Source organism: Phaeoacremonium minimum (assembly GCF_000392275.1).
Source record: "Phaeoacremonium minimum UCRPA7 unplaced genomic scaffold PA7_03_scaffold_108, whole genome shotgun sequence".
NCBI lineage: Eukaryota > Fungi > Ascomycota > Sordariomycetes > Togniniales > Togniniaceae > Phaeoacremonium > Phaeoacremonium minimum.
The window spans coordinates 53,979-78,386 of NW_006921015.1; the positions used below are offsets into that span (position 1 = coordinate 53,979).

General features: G+C 49.4%; 5 protein-coding genes across 5 annotated transcripts; 4 read left to right on the top strand and 1 right to left on the bottom strand.

Annotated features, from left to right (window-relative positions):
• Positions 1 to 3,191: 3,191 nt before the first annotated feature.
• On the top strand, positions 3,192 to 7,507 carry UCRPA7_1464 (putative polyketide synthase protein; the record flags this gene model as incomplete). Its single annotated transcript, XM_007914044.1, has 4 exons — positions 3,192 to 3,558; positions 3,886 to 4,691; positions 4,756 to 6,327; positions 6,386 to 7,507. The coding sequence occupies 4 exons, from the start codon at positions 3,192 to 3,194 to the stop codon at positions 7,505 to 7,507; spliced, it is 3,867 nt and encodes a 1,288-aa protein (XP_007912235.1).
• A 3,034-nt stretch (positions 7,508 to 10,541) lies between these two features.
• Positions 10,542 to 11,648, top strand: UCRPA7_1465 (putative glycine d-amino acid deaminating protein; the record flags this gene model as incomplete). The annotated part of the gene is made up of 1 exon (XM_007914045.1): positions 10,542 to 11,648. The coding sequence occupies one exon, from the start codon at positions 10,542 to 10,544 to the stop codon at positions 11,646 to 11,648; it is 1,107 nt and encodes a 368-aa protein (XP_007912236.1).
• A 3,631-nt stretch (positions 11,649 to 15,279) lies between these two features.
• On the top strand, positions 15,280 to 16,458 carry UCRPA7_1466 (putative flavin utilizing monooxygenase protein; the record flags this gene model as incomplete). The annotated part of the gene is made up of 1 exon (XM_007914046.1): positions 15,280 to 16,458. One exon carries the CDS (start codon positions 15,280 to 15,282, stop codon positions 16,456 to 16,458), a length of 1,179 nt encoding a protein of 392 aa, XP_007912237.1.
• Positions 16,459 to 19,528: 3,070 nt separating this feature from the next.
• UCRPA7_1467 (putative choline transport protein) lies at positions 19,529 to 21,427 on the bottom strand (the record flags this gene model as incomplete). Its single annotated transcript, XM_007914047.1, has 7 exons — positions 19,529 to 19,627; positions 19,687 to 19,769; positions 19,818 to 19,863; positions 19,924 to 20,464; positions 20,527 to 20,788; positions 20,840 to 21,065; positions 21,131 to 21,427. 7 exons carry the CDS (start codon positions 21,425 to 21,427, stop codon positions 19,529 to 19,531), a joined length of 1,554 nt encoding a protein of 517 aa, XP_007912238.1.
• Positions 21,428 to 22,699: 1,272 nt separating this feature from the next.
• UCRPA7_1468 (putative carbon nitrogen hydrolase-like protein) lies at positions 22,700 to 23,844 on the top strand (the record flags this gene model as incomplete). The annotated part of the gene is made up of 4 exons (XM_007914048.1): positions 22,700 to 22,857; positions 22,924 to 23,420; positions 23,482 to 23,562; positions 23,627 to 23,844. 4 exons carry the CDS (start codon positions 22,700 to 22,702, stop codon positions 23,842 to 23,844), a joined length of 954 nt encoding a protein of 317 aa, XP_007912239.1.
• Between the last annotated feature and the right edge of the window lie 564 nt (positions 23,845 to 24,408).

Below are 24,408 nucleotides of genomic sequence, written 5' to 3' on the forward strand. Positions count from 1 at the left end.
TTAAGCTTCTTGACCCTTGCCATGGTCAGGTTGTGACAGCATGTATCAATAGTCCATCGAGTACGACAGTCTCAGGCGATTTGAAAGCTATAAGCGAATTGAACAAGGCATTTGATATAGACGAAGTATTTGCCCGTCGGCTCAAAGTCGATACCGCATATCATTCTCACCACATGCAAGCTGTCAGCGACATTTATCTATCAGCATTAGACGGACTCCAATCTTGCTCGGCTTGTCCCACAACCCGATTCTTTTCAACCGTCACAGGCGAGGAGAAAGCGGAAGGTTTCGGTGCTTCCTACTGGGTTAGCAATCTTGTCTCCAAGGTTCGCTTTTCCGATGCATTACAACACCTCCTTCAAGCCATAAGCAACATGGGACCTATCAACTTGATTGAGATCGGTCCCCACAAAGCTCTTGCTGGCCCGGTTAGCCAAACGCTTTCATCACAAGCGAACCTTTCGCCATGGACATACATCCCAACTCTTCTGCGTGGTGAAAATGATGGATTTTCCGTCCTCAAGACGGCAACAGAGTTGTTTACGTCTGGATCCGGTATCTCCATCAACAAAGCCGCTTGTCTGAACTTCTCCACAAGCTCGCCACATCTCCTTCACAATTTACCACCATATCATTGGGATCATACCGCCACATATTGGACCGAAAGTCGTCTTAGTCGCGAACATCGGCACCGCCATCACGCCCATCATGACCTCCTTGGCTCGCGAATCACTACTTCGCCTGCAGATCAACCCAGCTGGCGTTTCATGCTACGGACTGATCGCATACCATGGTTGCGAGACCATATTGTGGATAATTTCATCGTCTTTCCGGCTGCTGGATACATGACTATGGCAATTCAGGCCTTGAGCCAATTATTGGCAGATCGTGAGCAATCAGGTACTCCGGTGAAAGGGTATAGATTGCGGAATGTGAGCTTCAAAAAGACGCTGACGATCTCGAAGGAGTTAAGCAATGAAGGGGTTGAAATTGTCACTACGCTCAGGTGGAACGAGATGGGCAACAGTTGGGACTTCACAGTTTTCTCTATGTCAGAGCAAGGGAAATGGCAAGATCATTGCGATGGAAACATTTCAACCGCGTTTGATGGTAGCCTCTACGAGCTCGACCGCATCAGCGAGTTGGAGTATGGTCAGAGGTTGCAAAAAGAGCATTTACAAGAAGCACAGGAAGCCTGCACCAGGATCCTTTCTCACCAGGAGATGTATGCCGAGATGGCAGCGACTGGAAACCAATTTGGGCCTTGTTTCTCCATCAACAAGGAGGCTCGATTATCTGAGTATCAATCCATCAACATCCTCGAGATACCGGACATCAGCGCGGTCATGCCCTTACAATTCCAAGAGCCTCACATCATCCACCCCGCGACCCTGGACGGTGTAATCCAGACCTGTTTGCCGCTGTTCAAACAACATTCAGTCCCTGGATCAGTTATGCCATTGTTCATAAGCGATACATACATAACAGCTGCCATCACCCGCTCACCAGGCCAGAAACTCTCAGTAGTATGCGACCTCCAAAACACCTTCCCGCACTCAACAAACTTTAGCACTGCCGTGTTTCAGACTGATGAAAATGAGCAGCTACAGTGTGTGATTACAATGACCAAGGGAGAGATCCGGATCGTGGGCGAAGCTTCGTCTTCAGTGAAAGCTGCCAGCGACAATGTTTTCAAACTACAGTGGGGCCTTGACGCTGATTCTGTCACAGCATCAGCACTCGAATCTGTCGTCATCCCCCTCCAGTCTGATGAAGCTGGCATCACGCAAGCCCAAAAAGTACACCTCATATCCGTTGCGTGTGCGCGGTATATTGACTGGGCCGTGCGAGAGGTCATTGACAACAAATTGACTGTCAAGGATGATCATCGAACCAACTGGTGGAAAGTGCTGCTCAAATACCATGCTTCAGAAGAATGCAGAGCCCTCATAAACAGCAGTCCAGATACCCAACAGGAATTAGACAAGCTGACATCGAGGCTGGGGATTGAGGGTGAGGCTGTGGCACGTATTGGACCGGAATTAGTTGCACTCATCACAGGCAGAACGGACCCGTTGACCCACTTCCTCAAAGATGACCTCTTGTTTAGGGTATATCATTCCGATGAAGCGGCACGTCCAAACCGGTACATGGCCGACTACACCCGCATATTGACCTTTCAACGACCCAGGATGCGCATTCTTGAGCTTGGTGCTGGCACGGGTGGAACGACTTTCCAGATCCTAAGGCAATGCAGCCCTAATGGGCAACAGTTCTGCGCTGAGTACATGTACACAGATATCTCGTCTGGCTTCTTTGAAGCTGTCAAAACTACTCGTCTCAGAGACTGGGCGCATCTGCTCACCTTTCAGACATTGGACTTGGAGAAGGATCCTTCTGAACAAGGGTTCGAAGAGGGTGTATACGACCTCGTTGTTGCCGCAAACGTAGTACATGCGACTAGGTCCTTGGGCAGGTCATTACAGACAATCCACCGCCTCCTTAAACCCGGTGGGATGCTGGGCCTTGTGGAGCTAACGCGGACGACTCCTTACATAAACATGACTTTCGGCTCGATACCCGGCTGGTGGGCTGGCACGGGAGAAGGGCGGACGGAAAGTCCTTTGCAAAGTCCTGAACAGTGGAATGAAAGGCTAAAGGCCGCTGGTTTTGGAGGTATTGACATGACGGCGTATGACTTGCCGGAGCCAGAGAGACATTCCGTACTACTCTTATCTACGCGATTACATGACAACAGAGAAAGCCAAGGTGTTTATACCCCTGGAAGTAATCTACAAGTCTTGTCGACGCTACCAAACGGTCATCCCGGCAAAGCTATTGTGGCTTCACTCAAAAGCAAGCTGTTGAGTATTGGATTTCAAGTATTTGATGGAAATTGGCTTGAGGAAGGGGTTGATGAATCGATCTCTTACCTGATTATCGACTCAGCAGACCATCACCTCCTCCAGAATTCTACGCCTAATCAATTTTCCCGGATCACCTCACTACTTACAAAAGCCAGGAAAGTCTATTGGATCACCCTCGCGGACACTCAAAGCGCTATCGTCCCAGGTAATGCATTGACAACCGGGCTCTCCCGCACGGCCCGCAACGAGAATCCTCAACTCAATTGCTTCACCATTGACGTGCAAGCCTCACTTACCAAAGATGCAGATAGAATCAGCTATGCCATGACCAAATTCATTTACAGCACCGAATTCAAGAAAACAGCTTGTAAGGCTCTCGAATTCGAGCTCATGTATCGCAACAATAAGATGCATATCCAACGATTCGTTGCTGACACTAAGCTTCTCGACGCCATGTCCACAAATGAGGAGCGCCGAATCTTGGAAACTCCCTTCCACCAGACTGAACGATCCTTCAAGATCCACGTTGCCAAGCCCGGTCTCCTTAATAGTCTCGTCTTCGTTGATGATCCAGCTTTCGTTACGGAGCTCGATCCCGATGAGGTCGAGATCAAAGCTCATGCCTTCGGTCTCAACTTCTCAGACGTCTTCATTGCCCTAGGCCAATTGCCACCAACACAGCCTATGGTTGGTGAGTGTGCTGGGTTTGTCACACGCGTTGGTACCAACTTTAGCTCGAACTTCAGACTAGGTGATCGGGTCTCGGCCATGTTTGCTACACCGTACGCAAGTCGGGCACGCGCAAATGGGCATTTGGTGCATGAAATTCCCGAAACAATGAATTTCGTGAACGCCGCAAGCATACCACTCGCCTATGGCACCGCGTGGTATGCCCTCATAGAGTGTGCGCATCTCGAAAGTGGGCAGACTGTCCTCATTCACGCTGCCTCAGGTGGCTTAGGACAGGTGGCGGTCAAGATAGCGCAATCCCTTGGGGCAACAGTCTTTGCAACGGTAGGCAATGCCGAGAAGAGGCAGCTGCTGATCGACCAGTACAATATCCCTACCGGTAACATATTTAGCTCCCGCACAACAGCGTTCGCAGCGGGCATTAAACGACTTACCAAAGGTCGAGGCGTCGATGTAGTACTGAACTCACTCTCTGGCCCCATGCTACAAGCCAGTTGGGAGGTTATGGCTCCGTTCGGGACCTTTGTCGAGGTGGGCAAGACCGACATCTACCGTCGCTCCCATTTGGCCATGGAGCCCTTCCGGAACAATCTGAAGTTTGCCAGCATTGATCTTGTGCTCCTTGCGCAGCAACGGCCAGCCTATGTGGCTAAGATGCTCCAGGAGATCTGGGACGATATTCGAGCTAGCAGGCTCTCAGCGCTGCCGGTGACATCATTCCCGATCGGCGAGGTTGAGAAGGCGTTCAGGCTTATGCAGAACCGGGGTCACACGGGCAAGATCGTTCTGGAAGCGGACGAGAATAGTAAAGTGGTAGCCCGGACTGCCGAGCTGAGGCTAAGAGCGGATGCGACCTATGTCATTGTGGGTGGTCTTGGGGGACTAGGAAAGCTCATCTGTCGTCATCTTCAGCTGAGAGGGGCGAGACATGTGGCTCTATTCACGAGGCAGACACTGGATGCTCTGACTAAAGCGGAAATAGAGGCAGGACTCACAGTTGAGGCAACCGGTGCAGCAGTAAGGATCGTGACTTGTGATGTCACGGACACAGCGGTCGTAGCGAAGGTAGCCAATGATTTGCAAAAGTTAATGCCCCCAGTCAAAGGGATTATCCATGGAGGAATGATACTAGCCGTAAGTTTTGCAGTCCCGACACATGTTTGGGTTGTTCTTATTCGATTACTAAATTATACGGTAGGACAACCTCATCTCCAAAATAAGTCAAGCCGACTTCTTTACGGCTTTGGCTCCCAAAGTTCGAGGCACTAACAACCTCCATGCCGCCTTCCCGGTCACGGATCTTGACTTCTTCATTCTCATGTCTTCCTTATGCGCTATTATTGGCACTCTTGGACAGTCCAACTACGCCTCTGCAGGCACCTACCAAGATATGTTTGCACATGCTCTGGTCTCTGAAGGTCACACCAATGTCGTGACTATCGACTTCCCACTTATTCAAGACACCTATCCGGTCACGCAAGACCGAATTCTATCTCTAGGTCGCCAAGGTTGCCAGTATCTTGATGTGGCAACCGTCTGGCCGGTTCTCGACTACGCCATGAGCGGCGCAGCAGGACGAGATGGGAATAACCAGCTTGCCTGGGGCCTGGACGCGCAGAGCTTCCTCAGTCAAGACGAGCAGGGAACGCGTGTCCCGCCTCTGCTTGAAAGCATTGTAGCCCACAAACTCAGCACCCATGCAATGAGAGACAGTGGCCAAAATCCTCCGAAGCGCTCAGTCGAGGACGAGATTGCGCATGCCAAGACGATTGAAGAAGCAGAATCGTTGGTGCTAGAGACAATTCAAACCAAAATCGCCTCACTTACCGCACTAGATCTGGCGGATTTAGATATTGATACGCCTGTGGCAAACATGGCTCTCGACTCGCTAGTTGCCACAGAGATAAAGAATTGGATCACCAACACACTACAGGCACCTCTACAGACGAGCGATATTATGGATGCATCGAGCTTGAGGAGCCTGGCGGGACTCGTGACGACGGTGTCGAAGCTTGTGAAGCCCAATATGAAAGATAAAGTAGATACAATTCGGGTGGTCGAAAACCGTGAGCAAAAGGACAGGAAGAATGGGGCAGAAGTCGGACTACCCAAGTACCCACTACCACCACTGGAGACGACATTCGAGATCTTCTTGGACTCTGTGTCCCATCTAGGCAATGCTGCCGAGCTGGAAGAGACAAAGAAGGCCATCGATCAGTTTATTTTGCCTGGTGGCGTTGGGCAGCGGATGCAATCTCGACTCCAGAAGCTCGCTACAGAGGATACGCGAATGGATGAGGTGGTTGATATGTATGTCCGCAACAAGTGGCTTCGTGGGCGAGATTGGAGACCAAGACTGCGTAACTTCTTTGCCACATTACCACTCACCGAGAACCCACAAACACAAGCCGAAAGAGCCGCCCAAATTGTCCTGGCTGCTTATGCTTACAAGCGTACCTTGGATGAGGGGACGGTGCAGGAAGAGTTTCTTGGCGATGACGCACTCTCGATGGACACGATATACTGGCTATTCAACTCCAATCGGACACCCATCTTAGAATGTGACAGACCTGATAGGTACCCTGGAAATGATTTCATCGTCGTCATGCGGAAGGGCCACGCATGGAAAGTTGACATAACCACAGATGGGAAAGATACTCTGAAGTCTGGCCAGCTGAAGGAGATTTTCCATGTAATTCAACAAGAGCGTCTCGAAACTGTGAATTGGGCCAGTCTTCTAACTACAGCGGACCGCGACGAGTGGGCTCAGGTAAGCGACCACACCCTTATCTCTGACAATTCACTAACTATAGGTTTTTTTTCCTTAGGCTCGTGAGGAAGTCATGCTCACGAGTAAAGCTAACGCGCATTTCATCAATACCATAGAGAAATGTCTCTTCATTGTCTACCTAGAAGACAAATCTCCCAGTTCAGCAACAGAACGCGCAGAATGCTTCCTGTTAGACAACAACTCAAATCGCTGGCTTGATAAGACGCTCTCATTCGTCGTCTGCGCCAATGGAATCTCTGCCATTTTCGGCGAACACACCATGGTCGACGGCACCACATTTGGAGGACTGATTAATGCCGTCACCTCTGCACCTATCATTGAAGAAGATACACGGCATGAAAACACCGTATATTCAAAATCATCTTTGAAAGACAAGATGACATACCTACCCTTCGCAATGCCCGCATCTTTGGACAAGTATGTGCCCCACCTCCTTTCAGCACACATTGCCGCCCATAAGGGTTACAACCTCTGCAACTACGAGCTTGACTATGGCAGCGCGTATCTCCGTCGGCATAACCTGCCTCCGAAGAGCGTAAGCCAGCTGCTCATCCAGCTCGCTGTGCGGCGGCAACTTGGCTACAATCCACTGGGAGCTGTAGATGTGATCTCACAAAGACCATTCAGGGGTGGGCGAACTGACATGATCTACGTCATGACACCGCCTGTGCAGGCATTCTGTGCTATAGCAGAAGATCTTTCAGTACCTATAAGCGAGAGAAGAAAGAAGTTCCTGGAGGCTATCAAGTCTCACGCACGATTGACGACGTTGTCCACTCGCGGCAGAGGTTTTAGGTGGACCTTGATGGCCCTAAAGGAAATGAAGGAGGAACACGAGGAGTTGCCTGCCTTCTACAGTGATACTTTGTATCAAAAAACAAACGAGCGCCCCGTGTGTACAAGTTTCACGGAATTTGGGCTACCAGAGATGGGGCGGTGTCAGCCTAATCACGAAGATATTTGGGTCGGGTGTCAAGTCTTTGACGAGAGTGTGAGGTTCACTGTTATTGATGGTGTCGGTGGAAGTGAAAAGTTTGCAGAGAATCTAAGAGAGGTAGGCATTGCAATGAAGGGCATTGTCGAGTCTGTCGTGGGGAGAAATGAGGCTGAATGGAAAGAAGCGCTCTATGGCGATATTAGAGGCGGGCTAGCATTTTAAGGCATCTCACTAATATCTCTCTATTGTTCAAATTTATATAACATTATTTGGAGGCTGGTGTAATCTTGGTTATCTGGAACTTAGCTCATACGAAATGATTCGGGTTCAACTAGTCAAAGCACACAGCGACAATAGCAGCTCCTAATCCAATTTGACAATTTGCATCTCAGCTGAGCCGCTATTATATCTATCTCTGTTACGATAATTGCTACTGCCGTCTACTAGTCTCAAACTAGAGTGACCGTCTCCCAAGCGCTGATGTTTTTGATCATCTCGTCCGCTTCTTTACCCTCGCAGAACAGCCACCCAACCCTTTTCCACTCCGAGACGCTGTTCTCTGATGCAGGTATCACAGCTAAGCCATAGTAAAAGTCCACAGCTCCATCTGCTTCTGACCTGTCGGGAGTTTCTTCCGACTTAGATTCATCATCGGAATCCATATTACCGGAATCTCTAATTCCGGCCAGTATGAGAATATACAGCTTCCATTTGCGCCAATTTCCCGAAAGTTTGGCATCCTCGTGATCTAGCGACAATGAGAAGATTTCTTTTTGACTTTCCGACCTTGCTAAGCGTACAAGTGTTCGTGGAGGCAGTCCTGCTCGGATGCGTCTGTTTTCTTCTTCGTCTGAGATGTTGCTGCTCTCGCCTGGTATAAGCTGGGCCATGGGAGCATGAAGTTGGATCCAGGCGCTTTTTACAGCCCCGTAAGGATTCTCTTCGTCCTGAAGCTCTAAATGACGACCCTTCACTCTGGCAAGTTTCTCCCAACGTTCATCGTCCCAACTGATGGCTGCGATCCCAGCGTAACTGGCCCAACTCCAACTAGGTCCAACGTACTCAGTCGTAGACATCGGCGCCCGTGTTCCTATGCACTGCCATGTGAGGCCTTGGACGAGTGCGTCACTCCACAATCCGGCCACATAGCTTGCACGAAATCGTTGGGCAAATAGCTTGGCGAGCCCGCTCATAGCGGGTAGTTTATCCGTAGCATGCGTCAATTTGCGCACGCCATAGTCCCACAGCAATTTGTTCCACAGATCACGGTCCTCGCTGATGCTTCTTTCGGGGTTCTGTCTTAATCTAATGGTACGACGACCAAAACCCGGTGAGGAACTGAAACCATCTTCGCTCACACGGCCCGCGTTGCATTCGAAATAGATCTGTGTCTTAGTAAAGTACAGAGCGCGAGTGGCAAGGATGGTTTCCTGAAGGGCCCAACCGCGCTCGCTGAGCGGTTCCCCTTCAAAGTCCGACAACCACGGACTTTCATTCTCATTGTATACCAATTGCGCGCAGATCTCGCCTATGTTGGGAATCGAGACAACTGAACTTGGACGGTGTGGACGAGCGTGAAAGCACCCGACGTTACTATCGGCAGCATGGCTAGCAGCAATTACCACGTATGCATTGGAGTAGACCGCAGTCATATTCGACGACTCGCGCGCCCAGTCAGCTCTATCATCCTGGTAGATGCAGAGACTGTCGATCCAAAGAAAGCGAATTCTCAGGTGTCTAGCTATGACAACAGCATCATGAAACGTTCTGGGAAGCTCCGAGATTGGGATCCCAGACATCCGAGCCTCGCGACTCTGCAAAGTCGTCGTGAGAGGTATAGAAGAGCCCCAACAATGTGACAGAGATGCATATTTCCCTTTCGAGCCAGCTTCTGGCTCTACTAGCTTAATAATGTCACCATCTGAGCCCACATCTAGCACACGCGATGGAAATAGGGCATCACTGCCAGGGCAATTCTCATGATCATTCGCGCAACCATCTACCCATGCAGCCGCAACGTCAAGGGTTTGCAATAACCCAGAATTTCTTTGGACAGGCCTGAGAGGAAACCGATGAGCTAAGGGATGGTCCGCGATAACACTGAAGCTGATTCCAGTGAGCATCACAAAAGATTGATATGAATTTGGAGTCCGGGCCAAGACGGAGAATCCATCATTACCTCCAAATCTTTTGGAAATCCAAAGCACCTGACCATGGGGAATCGGCTCAGTCTCTTGGCCATACTCGACAAAAAATGCGTCCGTCATTACAGCGTTCTGGTAAGTATCTAGCCAGATCTGTACGCCATTCTGGAGGAGGGCGCAAATTGGGCAGCCCAGCCTCGCCGAATTAGCGAGTGCATCCAAACTCTCTTGCCACGAGAATCCGAGAGGGCCACCTCGGTCGTGATCCTGCCGCTTTTCAAAGAACCTTGGTAGGTTTGTTCTATCGGCTATGCGAGCTTTTGAACGGATCTTGGGAAACTCTGGGAGATTATCGAACGGTATGCGCAGACAGTTATCACAAAGCGCCATGCTAGACCTGATGAGTGGAGAGCCAACCGTATACAAGTGATGCCTGCTGTCACAGCTCCTGCCAGCTAGAGTATATTGGCGACGGAATGGACGAAGAGACAGTGGTGGTGTCTTCGACTAAAAGCATGCAGTGAGGAGAGGTTGCACATTTACGCGTAGTTCCAGGGTCTGTGGGTGAGAGCATGTAAGCTTATGACGTGCATATAGCCGCGTTATCTCGCTTGGCGGACTCCAAAATTGCCGGATAATAAACTGGTTGGTTTTGAGTCTAGCGTGTTTGCACGTGTTGAACTCTCCAGAATTCCCTGTGTTATCGCTAATGCTCGCTGTTTCGAGTTATTCCAATCGTTATCTGAGAGTTGTGCTTGAATCAACTCGCTATGCCTTGGATCTAATTGCGTTAAATCATCACTTTTACTAGTCTTTTCTTCCCTGCTTGTGCAGTGCAACCTCGACATGAACTATCATTCGCAGGAGGATTAGGCAGCCGAGATGATTAGGCATCATTGGCGAGCACAAATATGTCATATCAGATTTAATGTGTAGACCTTCTTTACGTCTGGCTAGTTAATACTCGTATGAAGAAGGTCAGATTTTCCTTTGAGATCGGAGGTCGGAGATACGCTACACGCCACCGATCTCGCACCCCATTGAAAGTGGGCTCATCCAACAGGATCGCCCAACTGTCTCCATCCTTCTTCAGTCATCGCTAAATCCGAGAAATGAGCGCGCAAGACGAAAACAAGCCGCACGTCGTCGTCGTCGGCGGCGGAATCGTCGGTGCCTCTATAGCATGGCATCTCACGCGCCAGAACGCCTCTGTGACTATCGTTGCCTCTGACCTTGGCGGCACCGCTACTCCAAACTCGTTTGCTTGGCTGAACGCTAGCCGGCACAACCCCAGATTCTACTATGATCTCCGACGACGGTCCATGGTGCGTTGGAGAGAGCTTGCTGATGAGGTGCCTGGTTTAAAGGATTTGGTCCAGTGGTGCGGGACAGTAGAATGGGACCTCTCGCGTGATGAACTTGCCAACTATGAGAAGCAGCACAGCGCCTGGGGCTACGATATTCACCGTGCAGAACATAAAGAGATTGCGGAGCGCGAGCCGTACCTATCCGAGGACGTTATACCTGAATGGGGACTGCGCATCGGCGAGGAGGGTGCTGTTGAGGCGGCCGATGCGGCTTCGCTGCTGATAGCCCAGGCCGAAGCTCAAGGGGCTCGCGTCCTGTCTACGACTGTCACTAACATCACGAAAAGCGAGAATAGTATTCATGGTGTTACGACCGCTTCTGGTGAGAATCTCTCCGCCGATCATGTTGTATTGGCGGCAGGCGTGGGCAGCACCGAGCTTTGCACTTCTGTTGGGGTCACTTTACCAGTCACTGGTCGATCTGGCCTACTTGTTCACTCCAAGCCGGTGGCACATCGTATTTTAAATGGGCTTATCATCTCTGATGGGCCTCATATGCGACAAACAGCTGCTGGACGTGTTGTGGCAGGAGCGGGGTTTGCTGGAGGCGACCCGGGCGAGGACCCTCAGGTGACATCTGACAAGTTGTTCGCTAAGGTGAAGGGGATGTTCAAGCCAGAGGCCAATGGTGTTGATACACTGGAGTTAGACTTCTTCACGGTTGGTTATAGGCCTACGCCCTTGGATGGACTGCCGATTCTAGGTGCAAGTGGGCTGAAAGGGCTTACACTCGCCGTCATGCACTCGGGTGTTACTCTTGCCGCCATTGTGGGCGAAGTGCTGGCAGATGAGATCGTTCATGGAACGAAGGATCCCGCGCTTGACGCCTTTGCACTAAGCCGTTTTAACTAGAGTAGCTATTCGCCTCTTTGAAAAGCACTAGATCCATTCTCAATAGTATCTACGTGCGTTCAAGCAGTGGAACATAAATCATCAATCTCACAAGTCGATGAAAAGCATGATACAACCCAACGGGACCTAAAATATAGGCTAATTTCTTTATGTCTATCCTTCATAGAACCTTCAGAGGTAATCCCCCCCCCAGATATTGTCCAGCAACAAGAATAGGTAGATCGATAAACTACAAATTGGTCCAGGAAACTGAGACCAGTTATGACTATGAGCTCCAAGGGTAGGCAATATAGCTAGACTGCGGTTCAGCTGTTCAGTTGTTGCCTGAACTGTGTCACTTATTTGTTCCGGTTATTGAACTTTGGACATGTGTTCAGTGCACCGGTCTCGGAATACAAAGAGAAGAAGAGAAACTTGGGTTCTGTCATGAATAGGTAACGGGCAATTACTAAGACTTTCGAAAACCCCAGGATTTTGTTTTTATATAGTATTTGTACGTGGTCGAGTCCTTGAATGAGGATGATCCACCTCCCGACCCTGAAACTCATTACTAAATAGGTTTAGAATGATAACTATATCAAACATTGCCTTTCAACCTTTACTCTAACAGAATTGCGAAGAAATCTTATCTCATAATTGCGATTGTTGAGCAGGAAATGAGGTCTTCAGTATGTTAGAGACTAGTGCTGGGGAGGGGTCCCGCGATTACCGCCTACCTAGATTCGCAATCTTTGCTAATCTTTGCGCAACATAATCGACAGTTGCCAGCTTTTGCCGACTCCCGCTAGAGCGCAGTGCTTTACCTCCATTGCCTCAGTAGTATGTGAAGCATGACTTATTAACTTAGCTTTGACGCACCTTGAATATCCTAAGGCCTAATTCTCTTTCACGCTTGCAACTCTCTTGATTCATTTAACCTTTTTCCGTATCATAACAGTGTGCTTAAAGTCTCTGAAGTCAAATTGACAAATATGATTGAGGAATTAATACAAGTTCAAGACACACAGCCAGCTCCTATTGCTGTTGAGGAGGTCGTCGTCGCTCAGGAAGTTCTCACTGAAACATGGAAACCAAGACAACGACCTTTCAACTCATCTCCCCCAGTCAAGGCGAGTTCATCTCCAGAAGAGGGAAATTTCAAAGTTAACACCATTGTCAGGCAATAATCGTTGGTGCGGGAATAGCAGGGGTTGCTGCGTCTATTCTGATTCCCCACAAGGTCGCAAATCTGTCTTATACTGTATATGAGCGACAAGATGCTGTCGTACGTCTATAATTTGGCATTAATATATAGAAACAAATAACTGAACTATCATATAGGGCGGAACTTGGGCCCAGAACCGCTATCCTGGCGTAAGATGCGATATCCCGTCTCACACTTACCGTACGTCTAACGATCCTGACTTTATCAATTAACACTTTTATTTTGCTAAGTGGAATGCTGTTCTAGAGCTAAGCTTTGCTCCTAATCTACGCTGGTCGGAATATTACTCTCCGGGGCATGAAATACGCGCATATTATGAAGGACTCGTAAAAGAGTATGGTGTTGACCAACATCTTCATCTCCAGCATGATGTGCTGTCGGCAAGATGGTCGAGCAAGCTACAAAAGTGGGAGGTGAAAGTTAAAAATCTGTCGACCGGAGAGGTTTTCACAGATACAGCGAACTTTTTCATTTCGGCAGCTGGTCGACTGAACGTGCCTAAATTTCCTGACATACCAGGGCTTGAGACAGTTTTTAAGGGAACTGTATTTCATACTTCTCAGTGGACTGAAGAGGTGAGTGACAAGATAGAAGGGAAGCGTGTTGCTATCATAGGTAACGGTGCGAGTGGACAACAAATTCTCGTCAATTTAATCAACAAGGTCGCCCATATCGATCATTATGTAAAGTCGAGACAGTGGGTAGTCAGATCCTTCAATCCGAAGCTTATCTCAGCTACCGTCGACACTCCCGGGGCATACATCTTCACCGAGCAAGAGAAGGAAACTTTTGAAAAAGACCCCAAAGCCTACCTGGAGTATCGGAGAGCATTGGAGAAGAATTTCCACGGAGGGCATGCAGCATCTTTCCTGGGAAGTCCAGAAGCTGAAAAGGTGTGGAATGATTATCGCGAGGCACTACGGACCCAAGTCAATGGAGATCAAGCCTGGTTTGATAGACTAGTGCCTCACTTTTCTCCTGGATGCAAACGACCAACCCCCACCGCTGGTTATATAGACGCAATCAGAAGTGCAAAAGTTGATTATGTGGACGACGCAAAGATTACGCATGCCACAGTCGACGGTCTAGTGACGGAAAACGGCCAAGAACGGAAGGTCGACTTTATCATTGTGGCCACTGGCTTTAAGAATGGGTTTCTTCCTTTATTCCCTACTATTGGGAAGAATGAGTTGGACTTGAGCAAACATTGGGCTGCGGATGGACCTATCGGATATCCTGAAACATATTTTGGTGTGATGGCCCCTAACATGCCCAACTATTTCGCACCTACCCAAGTAAGTTGATACTCGAATCTGTACCCGCCAGTCGGTGTAACTGACAAAGGCGCGTAGGCCAACACTAATGGTAGAGGCGGTTCCTTCCCTCTTCAAATGGAGATTTCAGCAACATACATCTCCAAAGTCATCCGCAAGGTGCAAAGCCAAGGTTATACCTCGGCTCACCCGTCCCAAGAAGCATCCGATGACTTTAACGAGATCGTCAGCACTTACTTCGAAGACAAAGTGATTGGCGACAATTGTAATGGCTGGTGGAAGAGCGGATTCGGAAAATCACGACCACTGGTTCCCTGGCCGGGAACCGGTCATCATCGTTTCGATATTTCTCGGGACCCGCGATGGGAGGATTTTGTTTTTGAGAGGACAAAGGAAAGCAGACGCAATAGGTTCGAATACTTCGGAAATGGCTTCACCGAGCGCGAGAAAGGCGGAGATGACATTCTGCTCACCAAGTACCTCAAAGAGGTGGGACAAATCGACCTTGCTACCCTCCACGAGAACTGGAATGACTAGAAGAGGCAGCTTGACCAAAATATGGAATTAGAAGAGAAATGATAAAAGATACTCGAAAGAATTGCAAGAGGCGTCTCCTTAGATACGTGTGTATTTCGTCTCATGCAGCCCATACGAGGTGGTCAAGCTTTCCTAACCTTCGTTCGTATATGAGACATTGCTGTAAAGATAATTGTCTTTTAACATCTTTGAAATGTCTCGCATAGGTGAAGTGATGTTTTGAATTCGCTCACAGCGGTTTCACAATACTACACACTATAGCACCTGGCAGGTCACTTGTGGGGAGCCGGCTGCCAGGTGCCAGACATCCCTGCACTTGCATTAGCGACATGTTACGCGTCGGTTGTGACACTTCGCGGTACGATGAGGTGATGGCATAAGAACGGGACCTGAAGAGGTGATATTGCGTCTTTGAACCATTTTGTGCAATTCGTTACACTCTGAATGCGCGGGGTGTCACACTGGCACAATGCCACTCGCACACCATTCCCAGGCCTGTTAACATGTCTCTACACGGAGGATTAGTCTCGTGTATAAAGAGGGGACCACCTATGTACCAAGGCAATAGGTAATGTCAACTCGGACTTATATTTGTATTGTAAACTACATTGAAATCATGGCAGCTGTTTCCCTGAGAGAGGGCGGTCCCGCTCTTAAAGGGCCGTTCGATTTTGAGGACAGCCCGCTCAGTCGTTCAGCGAGACAGCCTTTACTATTGGGCGTGTTTCTTGACCTGCTTGATGCTAAGAAGTCTAGCTATCCCTCGAGCAATAGCTGGACGTTCGACTATAATGTCGATATTGTTCGCAAGGCCGATGAATTGGGGTTTGATGTGGCCTTTAGCCGCACGCAATGGCTACCCAAAGGCGGCTATGACAACGAAGCGTCCCTCGATGCCTTTATTGCTCTTGGAGCCATGGCTGCCGTGACAAAGAACATATTACTTATCTCGACTATACACGTTCTATACGGGCCTCTTCATCCATTGCATATTGCCAAGTATGGAGCTACACTAGATCACATTTCCAAAGGCCGCTGGGGTATTAACATCGTTACTGGGCATCGTGCTATTGAGCATCAAATGTTTGGTTGGAACCGCATTGAGCATGACAAGAGATACGAGATGGCAGCTGAGCTGTTTGATGTGGTAAACAGTCTTTGGGGAGAAACTGAGAATCTAACGTACGAGGGTCGCGTGTCTCCTTGGAAACTTGAGAACGCGTGGATAACTCCAAAGCCCTTATATGGTCGACCGGTCCTAGTGAACGCTACGGGATCTGCCGCCGGTATTGACTTTGCAGTGCATTACTCAGATCTGATCTTCATCACCTCACCCGGAGGGGCCCATATCGAAAGCGCCCTGGAAACATTACCCGACCATATAAGCAAGATAAAAGACGCTGCCAAGGCCACTGGTCGCACTATAAAAACTCTGATCAACCCCATTATTGTCTCACGAGATACGCGCGAAGAGACCGACACGTACTTAAAGAACATTGTCGATGGTATGGCAGATATCGCGAAGGACGTGAAATTCGGAGGCAACCCTAAATATGACAGCGATGCGCATGCTTGGCGTGGTCGACAAGATAAGAGCCATAAGCAAGGATACAACCTCGGCGGCAACATAGAAATCATTGGCACCCCCAAAGAAGTGGTGGAGCAGCTTGCTGCTCTGCATCGCATTGGAGTTGACGGCGTGCAGCTTGGCTTTTACGATTGGAAAATCGATTTAGATCATTTCGCGCTAAAGATTCTCCCACTGCTCAAAGAAGCTGGTCTCCGCGTAGATTGAGACGTCTGTAGGTAGGTAGATTTATGATATCGAGCTATTTACATGCCACAATCTTTCCTTGCGTGTGCTTTGCCAATGATGCTGGAAAATGTGTGTTGTCGTTATCGGGGAACACTTCGGTGTTATTGTAATGACTATTACCTACTGTCATATATCAAAACAGGTAAATAATTCCGGCCGGGCACGCGAGAACTGCGCATATGACACAAGAAATCACTAACCCCCCCCCCCCTTTAGTTTGCCACATCTTTTATTCAACACAATGCGTGTCAAGGACCCTGGTAATAACACCATATTTCGCCCCGCTCAGTGAGGGTATCTCGGTAATATTGTGGTGCGTGCGGAGAGTAGCCTCTCAGATTGATGGCATTTGCCGTGACCTAGACCGCGCCTTGCCTTCCAAGAGGCGTTCATCCCACTCCACTAGTCTCCGATGAAGTATTTTCAAGCCTTATCCGAAGGCGTTTACTATTTCAATTATCTGAGTTCTGAGGTTGGCGCTGTACGCCGCATGCCCTCTTGGCGCTGCTACGCGAGAATTCTCCGCTATCAGTAAAGCACATCACCGGACTTAGGATCGCGCAATGAGATGTTACTACCATAGATGGTACGTATATGAACATGTACTATATCTTGAATTTCTACCTTTTGTGTAACCACCAGCACTGTTGATCGCGTCTTGCTATATTTGCCTTGCCTTTCAATCGTTTTCCAATTCACCAGTAACGCTTGTTACACAAAACTTCGAGATACCGGCAACATGACGACCATGGTGAAGAAAAGATGGTGGGGTATCCAATGGTTCTCGGCAGATGACACAAAAGAGGACCGCAAGTTTCTCTTGGAATTGGACACTATCATGATCCCATTCCTGCTGATTACATACTGGGTCAAGAACTTGGATCAGAACAACCTCAGTAAGAAGCTTGATCGTACTTCTCGTATAACAAGTGATGCTAACTAGATAGACAATGCTTATGTTGCAGGCATGAAAGAGGAGCTTGGCTTCTATGGCAACGAACTTATTCGGCTGCAGACTATCTACATTGTGGGCGCCGTGCTCGGACAGTTGCCTTTTCTATTCCTGTTCACTTATCTGCCAATGCACTGGGTCCTTCCAGGCATGGACATAGGTTGGGGGATCTTCACTCTGCTTCAATTTCGCGCGAACTCGTACGCTGAGATGATGGCATATCGCTTTTTTGTTGGCTGGTTCGAGGTATGTATCTCAAAGTGGATGATTGGCTTGAGAACGGCTACTGATCGAAAGCAAGGCTGCATATTTCCCAGCCGTTCATTACGTACTTGGTATGTCAACTTTCCCAAAATCTGTCTCAAAGTGTACGAAGCTAACGAGGTGTAGGTTCCTGGTACCGACGGCATGAGATCAGCCGCCGGGGTGGTATATGGTATCTTGGAGTTCCCATTGGCACACTGACGGCCGGGTTGGTTCAAGCTGGAGCGACGCAGAGGCTCGAAGGTGTCCATGGGTTATCTGGCTGGAGGTGAGTACTTCCTGCATGCCTTGCCTAAATCGTCGCCCGATTTTCTTAGGTCGTTTCTTGTGTAAACTGACAACATAATCTCCAGATGGATGTATATCATCTGCGCCATCATCACTATCCCAGTCGGTATCATCGGCTATTTCATCATTCCAGGAACGATTGCAATGCCCAACCGATGGGTTTTGAATGAGAAGGACATCGAGGTAGCTAAGCGGCGACTCGTACGGAGCGGGCATGTTACTCAAGGCAAACTCAAACGCCGACACATCAAGGAAATATTCTTCAGCAAGCACTTTTATATCGTGGTGTTGGTCGATGTTCTGTTCTGGAATGCCGGCGCGAACTCTGGAGCCTTTTTGCTGTGGCTTAAGTCATTGAAGAGGTATAGCTCACCAAAGGTCAATCAATTTGGTACTCTTCCCTCCGCTCTCGGCATCTTCTACACGCTCTTTGCCAACTTCTCCTCGGACTTGCTCTGGGGTCCCGCATGGAGTATTACATTTGCCTCTGGTTATAACTCCGTGGCCTTACTAATTCTGGTATGTTCGCTTTCGTTCTCTTGATTGTCTTATTTTATATATACTAATCATGTCACTCTAGGTTGTGTGGAATGTTCCGGAAGGCGCAAAATGGTTCGCCTTTTGCAGTACATCCTGGTCATATGCGCTATCCAGTGTGCTTCACGGCTGGGTAAACAACATTTTAAGAGACTCGCCAGAAACCCGTGCCTTCACACTTGTGTTCATGAATATTATGGCACAGTCTTCAACAGCATGGTGAGCCTCGATCTTCGCGGAAACCCAATCCGGGGTTCCCAAACATCATCTGATTCGCGTATAGGACGGGACTACTTGCTTATCCAACTGTGGAAGCCCCACGCTATCCGAAGGGCTTTGCCTTCTCCCTTGGATGTGCGGTGTCTCTCATCATCGGTTCGCATATACTCAACATTTATATGAAGCGTAAAGAGTAAGTCTCCCTGTCGTTCCTGCAAATTATGAGTGAATGAGCACTGACAAGACCCAGGAAACGTAAGACCGCCCAAATAGAAGACGACTCTCTTGACAGTAGCGATAGAGAAGAGAGTTCGACAGGGGGCAAGCAGGCCTCCGTTTATATACAACCATTCGGAGACAGAACTGTTGTCTCTTCTCCATGAATAGCTAGTTTAGGACGGTCTAAAGGATTCGGTGTTCAGTTTTTGGCCACATTATCCTATCCAGTAGGGATGTCCGCATGCCAATATTCCTACAAGCTCCATGATAGCCCCGCAGCATCTATGTTTGGGCGCATGAGTCACTAAGACGGATTTTGATTTGGCCTTGAATAAGGGCGATAGGCTTGAACACTAGTCATAAGTTTCAGGTTCTCTGAACAATCAATATAGAGACTTATTGATCTAAACGACACATCCAGTGCTCTATTCAAATCGGCAGTGCAGAAGCACAGATTGCATGTATTATGTGCCTCTAAACGCGCTTCACATCTATTCAACACTATTTTTGTTTGCAAGTGACATTGTCTGGGCATATTTGATGTGGATGAATCCCGGTTCCGTTGTAAGTTCAAGCCTTGACTTTAACCTCCCCACTCTCAGATGTCTCCTCAATGCTTTGCGGCGTCTCCACATCACCAGGCTGGTGACCCATGATGATATCGAATTTCTGTATTAAGCTGTTAGTGAATGTTCCCGGTTTGTATTGCATACGAGAACAAGACTGACCGGTCCTTCAAAGCGTTTACCGTAGACAACCCAATAAATGCTAATCACGACGAGGAAAATTCCAATGACGACCGATACATAGTCTCAATCAATTAGCTAAAGCGACTCAAGTCTGTGTGCGGATGACTTACTCATAACCGAACCGGACACGGGCAGAATGGTGGGGAAGCAAAAGAACTGTTGACGTAGTTTAGTTCCAAGCTCACTTCACATTGATCATCTTGCATTAGCACTTACAACAGAGGTTACGACGACGAAAATCGCTGCAATCCAATTAATCACAATACCACTGTGATCACCCAGCTTAAACAGCGACCTGCCATGCTGAAACGGCGCCAGCACCTTTCGCCCCCTCACAATCAGCGCAATAACTGGCACCACATACGACACGTTCAAGAAAATCGTACAACTCGCCGCGTACGCACTGAACGCAACGCTCGGACCAAGGTACAGCAATCCAAATAACACGTTAAACACGAAGCACAGCACGAGTGTGCGCACAGGGACGTCGAGCGTGGGGCTGATGTGGGCAAAGTACTGCGGAAAGACGATGCCTTTATCGCGCGCCATGGCGTACATGAGGCGTGAGGCGCTGGTGATACAGCCGTTGGTGCCGTTGATGAAGCAAATGGCAAGCATAAGCGTCAGGATCGTTGCGGCGGCGCGGCTGCCGGTCGCCTGGAGGATGAGCTCGGAGATGGGCATGCCGCTCGAGGTGGAGAGGACCGTGTCTGGGTCGACGAGGCAGAAGAGAATGACGAGAATGAAGGCTGTGCCGCTATTGGGACAATTGTTAGATCTGCCAAGTCATGGTAGTTAAGGGCATTGAAAGATCCTTACGTGACACCGCCGACAGCCACTGCATACATGATAGCACGAGGTGCATCGACAGCCGGCCGTGGCATCTCTTCAGTCATGTGAAGAGCAGCGTCGAACCCGATAAGAGACAGCGCCGATTGCAAAAGACCGAGGATCCAAGCCATGCCATCTGACCAGCCAGTTTCGTTTTGGAACTCAGTGAAGACGAAATCCGCCTTGGTCTTCTTGGAAGTGGAGAGCAGGACGATGCTGATGATAACAACTCCCAGAAGAGACCAGTATACTGTGTAAAGTCAGCTCCAAATTCCAACTCGAAACACACTTGATGACTTACACGCAGCATCATTCCATCTGCCCAAGATCTTATTACCCCAAATATTGCCTCCAGTCGTAAAAGTTAAGATAGCTAGGAAGATCAGATAAGTCTTCCAAGCTTCTGCTTCGTACGCATCATTTGACGCGATCACGGCAGCAGCAGAGATAAATTGCGAGGCAAAGAATCCCTCTGTTGTGACAAGAGTGAGCCATCCAGCGATGTTCGTCCAGCCAACCCAAAAACTCTAAACCCAGGGATAGTTGTGAGTAGAAAGCCCCTATACAACCATGCAGCATTGATGAAACTCACCATTGACTTCCTCCACTTCTCACTGCAGATGGCATACACGAAATGATACTGACCACCAGCCGTGGGCCAAATTGCAGCCATCTCGCCCAAGCTGGCACCCAAGGCAAAGTTGCACAGGACACAAAAGATGAAGCCGTAGAGAAAAGCCACTGAGCCACCCGATGGCAGAATGAGGCCGATTGAGCCAGCAAGCGCGATCCACGTATTGAGGATGGCAAAGGTCATGGCGACCATTGTCAACCTCGACAACCGTGGACGCAGGTGACCCTCTGCGGGCGTAGACGTTGTGACAGTCATATTGAGTCAACGCGATGACTTTCGTCTGAAAGGCTTTGAGAGGTGGGAAAGGTTGAAAGGTTCTTAACAGTGCCGGTATATAGGCAGTGGAATCTACAGCGACTGTGCGGTGTGGTACAGGTGACAGATTAGTCGGACTGGGTATTGATTGGGATTATATCTGATATGTACTCTTCAAGAGAAATTGTTCCCCTCGCTAATAAGCCGCAAAATATCCCCCTGTTGAAAATAATACAGCACATTACAAAAGACATACCTTATAATGCCAAGCACAGCCTTATCATTCAACGAACTAGTCGTGGTCGCAAAGTTACACCACCCTGAGTAAGTCAAATTCACAAACTGAAGGGGCCAACACGCCTCGTGTTGGGGGCGAACCAGCAGCCCTCGAGGCGTATGTGACCGAGCAGACCCCAACGCTGACTATGACAGCGGGAGGCGGTGGGATTGAGCGGGAGCCGAACTTGATCGCAAGTTCTTCCCCCCAAAGTCGAACCCAGAGCTTTGGTAAAGCAATCAACAAGCCCTATCTCGCGTATAAGTCGCGGCAACAGTCACCCATAGTGTCATGACCTGATAGAGAAAGTCCATCCGAGCGGTCTATGAACTCCGTTTCTATGATATACGCTTCAAGGTTCAGAACTTCTGATAAGGGCGCCTACGTGAGGCTTTACTCGTGTATCACCACCCATTACCGGATAAGATATGGCACGAGGTTCCGGGGTTGGCGCCGATCGTTAGCACGGGACGCCGTCAGTCTGGAAAAACGCCTTGCCCTTTTGGCGGTCCGAGCCCCGCTATCGGGAAGCCGCTTGGCAGCACTTCGCGATCGATTAGCGGGGAGAGCTGACAGGCGGGACGGTAAACCTGAAGAGCTGCAGCGCAGTGGAAGGACTCTGCGATCTCCCCCTGCCCTCGGGGTCTAAACGCTCGGGATTTGGTCTCCTCCTCCCAATTTCCTCCCTTCAACAACGACTCATGATGTTTTGTAACGAATTGTACGACAGCGACGGATAGACGCCACCGTTACACGAGTTATCGCATCGGAGAGTTCCTTAGGCTCAGCAGCCGCGAATCTACAGCCGCTCCGAGGCAGGATCTTGCGATCGGCGTTAAGCCAATTCGAAGAGCCATGTCGCAACAGCGTGCGAGAGGGGTTGGTGTTGTGGCCTGTTATGGCCGATATAAGGATGATTTCCATCGAGGAACGAGTTGACTCGGATAATGACAGCTCGATTCGAAGCATCACTGCGAATTCGACCAACGTTCAAGATGTCTCAGAAAGTCCGCGTCGGAGCCGTTCAGGCTGAGCCTGTGTGGCTTGACCTCGACGGTAGTGTGGACAAGACCATCTCTCTCATTGAGCAGGCCTCAGCCGATGGCGTCAATGTGCTTGGCTTTCCAGAAGTATGGATTCCAGGTTACCCATGGTAGGTATTGCCGGCTGTTGGTCTACCGAGGACGATCGGGCTAACTGCACGTTGTTCGTTACATAGGAGTATGTGGACAAGCGCTGTGATCAACAACTCTCACATCATCCACGACTACATGGCAAATTCGATGCCCAAGAATTCGCCACAGATGAAACGCATCCAGGAGGCTGTCAAAAAAGCCGGTATGATGGTCGTGCTAGGCTACAGCGAGCGAGATGGTGCGAGCTTGTACATGGCACAGTCATTCATCTCTCCGGAGGGAGAAATCGTACACCACCGCCGAAAGATCAAGCCCACGCATATTGAGAGGACAATCTGGGGAGATGGCCAAGCCGAGTCACTCAAATGCGTGGTCGACTCGCCATTCGGTAAGGTCGGCGGGCTGAACTGCTGGGAGCACCTGCAGCCGCTCCTGAGGTACTACGAGTACTCGCAAGGCGTGCAGATACACGTCGCTAGTTGGCCGGCCGAGTTCGCCATGCCAGACCCGAAGAAGATTGCGTGGCTGTACCACGAGACAGGAGAGGCAAGCTATCGTGCTAGCCAGTTCTTCGCTATTGGTACAGAATCCCGAGCTTCAATACAAAACAGTCGGGACTAAAAGATGCTGACAATCTACAGAGGGTCAATCGTTCGTCCTAGTTGCCTCGCAGATCTTGACGGAGGAAAACGTGGAGAAAAACAACCTGACGGGCAACCCTGGTAGGCGCTGTCCTAGACGCGAACTCTGACCGATGTTGACTCCGCTTAGTAACTACGACGCCAGGCGGCGGCTTCTCTATGATCTTTGGCCCTGATGGCAAGCCGTTGTGTGAGCCCGTGGACGCAGGATGGGAGGGTGTTCTCAAGGCTGACATCGACCTGCGGGATATTGACAAACCTAAGGCATTCATCGACGTTGTCGGGCATTATGCGCGACCTGACCTCCTGAGTCTGTTGGTGAATCCTACTGCCGACAAACATGTAACTCTCATGGACAAATAGTCCCGGTGTATGGGCTCGCTGTCCGGTGGTCATTTCCAGCGTTTGCCGCTGGGAGTCAGTGAGTGATTAAGCGACACGCCTACTTCTAGAGGCGTGCATGATCTTGGTCTCATATGAACCAAGGGGCTGCAGTGTCAAAGGTGACGAGCTCCCACCACTTTATCTGCTTAGGCTTCTCGCTATCTGCTTGAAGGTCTTGCTGCTTCCAGAATGACTCGATAATTGTCCGCAAAACAAACACATTACCAATTTTACGAGCTTTATCCATGAGGTCCAGTGTGCGAAGTATAATGATACGCTGCTCATCGGTCTCGGTCTCGCAGGCTATGACGAAGAGCGGCCAAGGACTTGTGCAGACCTCCAGACCGCCAAGTAATTGAAAGGCTTGTTCGAGATAGACTGATCGGTGATCTGCGCTAGCCCCTGCTGGGGAGGTCCGGCGAAGGTAGAGGAGGGTGGCGACGCGATATAGCTCCGCCGTGGTCATCACCTTCGTCCGCTCTTTCGGAGAGTGGTGTGCAAAATCCTCTGGGTCCATGGTCTGGGTGAGATTGAGCAATCGGT